General features: G+C 50.8%; 1 protein-coding gene across 1 annotated transcript in view; it reads left to right on the forward strand.

Moving 5' to 3' along the window:
- Window positions 1–1,329: 1,329 nt before the first annotated feature.
- Window positions 1,330–7,378, forward strand: part of NOXA1 (NADPH oxidase activator 1) — a gene marked incomplete at its 5' end in the record, with an annotated part of 13,323 nt that continues 7,274 nt past the window's right edge. The window contains 4 exons of the mRNA XM_010072557.1: window positions 1,330–1,412; window positions 2,935–3,043; window positions 5,650–5,784; window positions 6,806–6,913. Of these exons, the coding sequence (XP_010070859.1) occupies window positions 1,330–1,412; window positions 2,935–3,043; window positions 5,650–5,784; window positions 6,806–6,913 (435 nt within the window). The remainder of the gene's footprint in view (window positions 1,413–2,934; window positions 3,044–5,649; window positions 5,785–6,805; window positions 6,914–7,378) is intronic.

Consider the following 7,378-nt stretch of genomic DNA (forward strand, 5'->3'; position numbering starts at 1 on the left):
GCACGGGAGCTGCTCCAGCCTCTGACCACAAATGGGCAGCATGGCTTTCCCATTTTGATTTTTGAAGGAATTTTGATGAAATTCAACTTCAGCATTTCCTATTCCGCACATCAGGAACGGTGATGGATCCAAACAAGGAGCCCTGCAGCCACAGGTGTCCCCTGACAGTCCCGCCAAAAAGAAACCGCCGTGCTGGAGCCCTGCTGCCCTTTGGAAAGGGAGAGCAGCTGCCCGCACTGGTGTATGCAGGCAAGCGCCCCGAGGAAAAGCCTTTTTATTACAGCACCTGGCATATCTGCATGTCTGTCTGTCTGTCCATCAGCTGCCCAGTGAGGAGAGGGATAAACCATGTCTCAAGTAGCGGCAGGAAGAGCTCAGGCTGTGCTGGAGGGGCCAGGGCAGAGCCAGGTGCTCTAAGGGACACCAGTAAGCAGAGCATGATGGTGCCCAGAGGAGACTTTTTAGCTTGGATGAGTGGGCATCAGCTGGGAAGAAGGTCAGCTGCACAGGCCAACAGTTGGTTGTGTATTTTTTCTCTTTTCTAGCACAGTAAAGTGGATTGTTACAGCAAGGCGTGCTGTTGGGGTCACAGGAGAAGCCAGCTGCCACCTTGCTGAGAGGCACAGTCACTCCCTGACCGCCTGCAGCAGATTTCCCCCCTGCAACGCTGTCCTTGTCTCCTTGTCTAGGCAGTATGGGGAAAGTCCAGAGTTTCAGGCTTGATTCCTTATCTACTTACCATCTCTTTGCACACGAGGGAGCACACCTCCTCGCCTTCCCAGAAGGACAGCAAGACATTTTTTCTGGCACAGCGTTATTTAAACCATCAGCCACGAGCTGCTACCAGCTTTGCTAATACTTGTCTGTATTTAGCTGGGAAACTGGACCAGAAATATTGACTTTAGGTGCAGTGTGAAGCACTCCAGCTACCTCCCTCGCACCGGTCACATACTCATTGCTGCAGGAGGTTTCAAACATCCTTCCCCTGCCTGGCCGGTCCTGCTGCTCCCGCTGTCAGGGCAAACTCTGCTCCAGGCAACGCGTTTTTCCCATTACAAGATGCTGGATGGAAAACATAGCTTATTTGTTACATCCAGCCATTTTCCCAAGGAAGATTAGAAACCTGAAGCTCAGCTCCCGCAGAGCCAAGACCTGATTGATGGCTCGGAGCTGTCTCCTGCCCCTCAGCCGGGACTGCCGCTCTGGAGGGGCTGCTCATGGTTTCGGTGCCCAGCGCGAGTGCAGCTCGGACATGGCTGGCTGGGTGCCAGGCATCCACAGGAGATAGCTCAGCTGATCCATGGGATGTGTCTGTGTTTGTTTCCTCAGGCATTCGATAAAACTGTTGCGAAGGACAACTCCCTGGCCGTTGGCTTCTTTCAGAGAGGGTTTGTCCATATGCAGCTGGAAATGTAAGTGAGGCATAGGCCCATTTCATTCTAAAGGTTTTTTCCCTTTGGTCATACTTTATTCCTAAAATTCACTTCTTCCAGCAATCTTCAACAGTTCATAAAGTCCAGTTTGTCCTTGTAATCCCTGTCACAGCTCAGCAGGTCTTCTCTCTGCTAATACTGAGAAGAGTCAAGCTGCATGACTCCGGGGTGGCTCACACCTGACATTACTGACCTGTACACAGAGAGAAAGAAGCTGCTGCTGTATGTGGGGCTGCCAGGAGGTTATGTTGCCATTCAGATTTTCTTTGGGAATTAAAAAAAACATAATTGCACCACTTGGTATGTCTTCACATGGTACATGAGTCTGGGCAAAAAAAACGCAGCCTGCCCACAGTGTCCGACTCTCACGCTCTGCTGACAGTGGATTTTATGTGCCTGATCTCGATCTCCCTGATTTAATATCGGGATTGCTCCACTAGTGCCATGGGATTGATTACTCCTTGTTTCCAGGGGTAAATCGCAGTGACACCCTGCTCACAGAGGTGGGGGGAAGATTTTACAGGTCCTTTCTCACCTCCAAATTCCAGTTATTCTCTTTCCTGTTATTTCTTCCATATCCTCCAGACCTTAATTTCCACAGAATGAATATCTTTATTTCTGGGAGGGAATCCAAGCAAGCAGTTCTGCGCTCACAGCAGCCACACGCTCTGTGCCGTTGCCAACAGAGCTGCAGTCGGGGTCACAGAGTCCCAGCCGGCGCGGTGGAGCTGCTCCGCTCTGCTCCCGGTGCCACGGCCGGCAGAAGCAGAGCCTGCCCCGAGCACACACACTGGGCAGCGGGTCAGGGCAGCACAGCCAGCAGACATGTCCCCTGCCCCAGGAGGTGACAGCTGCCCCCACCCCAGGGCTGCTGCCCTCCTCAGATGCTGCTCCCACCCACCCACATCCACCCAGGCGCCTGCTCTTGGCCGGGCTCGCTGCCTTCGGTCGGGTGACTGCTGCCCTGGACCCTCCATTTCACCCCCTGCAGCCTCCGTGGGAACCTGTTTTGATTTTGGTTGCATAGCTGGTGTGAATTCAGACTAATTCCCTCCTTACCTTGGAGTTTCTCTGAATTTCCGCTTGCATTGCTCTGGCCACGCACCATCCGCAGGGGTTTCCCTGCCCTCGCTTCTCCCCCGAGACCTCTGCTGGGACAACACCGCCAGCAGCAAGCTGGGCAGGGGGCTCACAGCGTGTGTTAATCTCTGTTCTGGACATTTTCTCCTCCTTGGAGCTGCAACTATTATAGGTATCAAGCCCTACTGTTCATCCCAGCCAGTAAGCCTGGGCAGATAGTCCCGGACACACCACAGTCGTGCTGTACTAACAACCAGCAAGGAGAGGCCAGGGAATTTTCTGTCCCACGTCCCTGGTGCAGCTCTTCTCGTCCAGGCTGCAGAGAAGAACACGTGGGTTTTGCTAGCTTGACTTTTGAACTTCTTACTTAGAGTCTTCAGCTTTTTTAGTCTCAGTTTCTTCTGTCATCTCTGCATTGTAGGTACGAAGAAGCTCTCTCTGACTATCACCTGGCCTTCAAGCATCTAAGAAAAAATCCCTTCATCGACTATAAGCAGCTGGGGCTGAGGCACATCCTCTACGCATGGGAGGTAAGAGTCAACCTGTCTCGGCAGTCTTTCCCTCTGCTGGGGGTATTCATCAGGTGTTCATCACTGGTAGTAACCCAAGAGCTGTTCAAGACAGTACATTAGAACAGTAAAAAAATCTGCTTGCACTTTTTTTTTTAAGGAACTTAATCATAAAAGTAATGAAACAATGCCATCTTGGAAGAGTTTAGCAACTTACACAGTTTGAAAAGTGAAATTATTCAGCAGATGCACAGGAATTTGTCTATTGGGAGGTTTTAGCTTAACTCTGCATGTAATATTGATGCTTACATGCATGTAAATCTGCATCTAAGTTTTGTAAACTCCTCAGCTCTAGAAGCTGCAGTAGGTTGAAGTATAGACAGATGGGAATAAAATTGGTCCATAATGAAGACTAAGAAACTTTAAGTGCATGAAAGGCTCTTTCCAACTGCAGCAGCTGGTCCTAACATCACCTCTGTGTTTCACCTTTCCCACTGTTTTACCTTACCCACTGTGTTTTGCTTCTGTAACGCTTCACGCTGCAGCTCTTACTCTGTTACACGGAGTCAACCTGGCACATCCTGTACAAAACCATCTGTCTGAATTGATTGTAAATATTGGTAATATTTGAAATGTGAAAGACTCCTAGAAACTGTACTTTAGTGGGAGGGTTCATTTTGTTTTCTGTTCTGAGTCCACACATGCAGATACAAGGAAATTCATTTTTTACTTCCTCAAGAGCAAGGAGTCATTGTGTAACTCAAGTCGAGCGTGCCCAGAAACCCGTCCTTCAGTCTCTCTCGGTCAATTTTCATGCACCTTATACCTGGCAGGAAGCAGCTATCCTTGGCATCTGTGGAATTACCCAAACCACATTGTTTTTAACAGTTTCAGTGCCACAGCACTGCTTCTCTGAGCTCACATGCTCAGAAACAAGAGGTTCCCTTTGAAAGGCGCAGGGCTGCGGGAGTGCCCCGTGGCCATCCCAGGGAGGCTGGGACCCCTCCTGGGGGAACACGCAGCCCCCACCCCACACACTCCAGTCGCTGCCAGGACGTGTGCTCTCCCTGCTGGCACTCCTGACTTGGGACCTGCAGCCTGATTCCCCTGTACCTCCCTCTTACCTCTGCCTGCAGCTCATTTTTCAAGATACACAAATATAATCCTGCTGCAGAACTGTGCGGTCAGGTTTTCCCATGCACGGCCTCTCACACACTGCATCTGATCTTCTCTAGGGAGATACACCGTACGCTTTGAAAATCCAGAACTATTTGCCCCTTGTGAGGCTAGAGCACCTCTGAGCGGAGGGAGAGCTGCTGCCTTGACTCTCCAAGAGGGACCATCTCTGTAGTTCCTGTAGATGGTTAGAATTGCCATTCCCCACCGCCCCCAAACAGCAGCCTTCTGCTGCCGTGGTTAAGGAGTAAAGGAAAAGCACCGGGCAACGGAGATGGTCAGAGGCTGGAGCAGCTCCCATACGGGGACAGGCTGAGAGAGTTGGGGGTGTGCAGCCTGGGGAAGAGAAGGGTCCGAAAAAAACTCCCAGCCCCTTCCAGTGCTGAAAGGGGGCTACAGGAGAGATGGGGGGGCTCTGGATCAGGGGGTGCAGGGACAGGATGAGGGGGAACAGGTTTAAGCTGGAAGAGGGGAGATGGAGATGAGATATTGGGAAGAAATGTTTTCCTGTGCGGGGGGTGAGGCAGTGGCCCAGGTTGCCCAGAGAAGCTGTGGATGCCCCATCCCTGGAGGGGTTCAAGGCCAGGCTGGATGAGGCTTTGGGCAACCTGGGCTAGTGGGAGGTGTCCCTGCCCATGGCAGGGGGTGGCACTGGATGGGCTTTAAGGTCCCTTCCAACCCAAACCCTTCTGGGATTCTATGATCATATTAGCTGTGCCTCTGCCCCAAGCACTGCTTACTTCCAGATACCACAAAGCAATTTCCCAGCTGATGACCCCAGCATATAAAATAGCAAGCTATCTGTCAGTGAGACAGTTACACCACACTTCTGCCTCGGGGGCCAGCAGCTTTTACATATGCTGAGTGCTGGGCAGTGACAAGAAGAGAAGATCTCCCACTCTTAATTCAGCATCTAGATCGAGGCATCCCAACACCCAGCCTGCAACCCTCCCACACTCCACCGCTGAACATACTTAGGTGCTGCTGAGGGGTTACAAGCTACCGCTGACAACTTGCACATTCACAGCCCACTACAGTGTGAAAGTTTCAGTTCTTGTGCCGTGAAAGGGAGTCAGGGTTAATCGGCAGAGCAGAAAACACTACCTAGTTGCATGCAGAAGGAAACCCAAGAAAATCCTTCCTGGCCTTTCAGGAGCAGGGAGAAGTGTTCCCCACACCTCTCCTTGCCTTGAGCAGACCTAGCTACTCCAGCACCCCCAGAACTACCCTGGGTACAGCTTTTACCTCTTTCCACTCTGATTAGGAAGTTTTTTTCAGCTGTGCTGCTCAGAGTGCCTTTCCTGCAGCCAGCGGGGAGCAGTTTGGTGCTGCTGCTGTGTCTGCCCTGTGTCAGTGCCTGGTCCTGGTGTCCTGGCTGAGCTCAGTGAGTCGTGCTGGGTGTCTGCTTGGTCTCAGCCCCCTGAGTTCAGCTCGCTCCTTGCCCACCCCAGGTGCTGTACAGCACAGCCGTGGCGCAGTGCCGGCTGCAGCAGTGGCAGGAGGCCAGAGCCACCCTGGACAAGGCTGTGGTATGGAGACCTGAAGGCAGAACAGCAATCCTGGAGCTGGCCCTCGAGCGCGTGCAGGTAAGACCACCTCTCTGTGCTCCTGGGCATGTGTGTTGGGCTTAAGTTAAGAAATACAAGATAAGCATGTGCTGACTGTTGTATCTTTGGGTTTTCCTGCCTACCCGCCTGCTTGGTCACGTGGGGACAGAGGCTAAGCCATTGGCATGTGATGCTCTACCGAGCTAGTGCTTCAGCTAATCCATCAGCCACAGCTGCTTCATAGCACAGGAACCCTATAGCACAGAATTATGGGGTAGCCTCGCAGGTTGGGGAGATTGCTTCCTAGTCCCGGCTGTTCAGGAGCTTAGTTGTTAGCACTTTACTGTAAAACAAGTTGCCTGGTGCAGTGTTTAAGTGCAGATTTGGAGGATGTCCCTTTTCGTGACGCTAGTTAACTTTTTTGAGCCCCTTTGGCCTCCGTAGCAATTGGTGGCAGCTCAGGTATTAATGACAATCACATTTAGAGCTTAACTAGAGTGTAAAAGTGTTTCCAGGGTTGGTTCTAAATAACAGCTTCCTGTTAGACTCTTTTATGATCAGGAACAACTTGCAGATCTCTGATTTGCTGTTCCTGGAGGGTTCGTTACTTTGCTACCTCCGTACTTCCTTTTGTATCTTTTCTAAGAGATTATAACTATAGAAAAATCTAGCATTGTGTTTGTGCTTTACATTAGTGTGTTTATCTTTTGCTGTTAGCATGCTACTCAGTGGTTGAACAGAGGAATAAAAAACAACATTTGAAGTCCAATAGAAAAACTGCTTAGGTTCATTTAATAGATCTTACCCACTGCCCTCCCTTCCCACCCATCCCGTGCCATCAGTTAGTCTTTGACTCAGCGCTGGGTAGTGGCTGCTGAGCTCTGACTTCGCATGTTAAACCTAAGTGACCTTTTTCAAGTTCACAGCCATAATTTTTACCCTGGTGTCTTCCTGGAGCAGCTCATGCACACGTAGGGAAGCTCTATTTGCTTTTCACCACTGTTGTGTTTCATTTAACGTTAATTGGTGGCTTTTCCCTTATCTGCTTTCCCTGCCCTAGAACCATCTCTTTTTAGAGCCCATGCAGGTTCCTCCTGGGGAATTTTTCAGACCACGAAAGAAGGAAGTTGAACAGCTGGATTCAAAAGATTTCCTGGGTAAACCCAAGGTAACAGGCATGTAATTGTTAAGATTAACAGCAAGCTGATTAAACTCCTACCTTCTGACATTTCCAGAGAGCCTTACTGCTGGCCCTCCACCCACCACGGTGCTCCGGGACGCTCAAGGGTGGGATAGTCACAGCCAGGACGCAGGAGCTGAAATTTGTTAGAATTGCCACCTCTTCCATCAAAAATGCACTTCAGTGCTAAAAAACCCTCCCAGTCTTGGTCACTTTGAACTCTGAAAAAGCTGAGCGGGTACTGAGGGAACCCTGAGGTTGTCCCTTTGCTGACAGTGACATTTTCAGGAGGAGCACGTTCTTCTTCCAGCATGCTCCTCCTCACTGTCGCGGGGGGACAGACAGGCACTGGGGAGACAATGCTTAATGCCAGTCAGCACAGAATTTCTCGGATCGCTTCTGTGACCAGTGCAGTCAGCAGAAGTGCCACAGGCCAGAGAGCTCCAGCAGGAA

Source organism: Pterocles gutturalis, unplaced genomic scaffold (genome assembly GCF_000699245.1).
Source record: "Pterocles gutturalis isolate BGI_N339 unplaced genomic scaffold, ASM69924v1 scaffold14397, whole genome shotgun sequence".
Classification (NCBI taxonomy): domain Eukaryota; kingdom Metazoa; phylum Chordata; class Aves; order Pterocliformes; family Pteroclidae; genus Pterocles; species Pterocles gutturalis.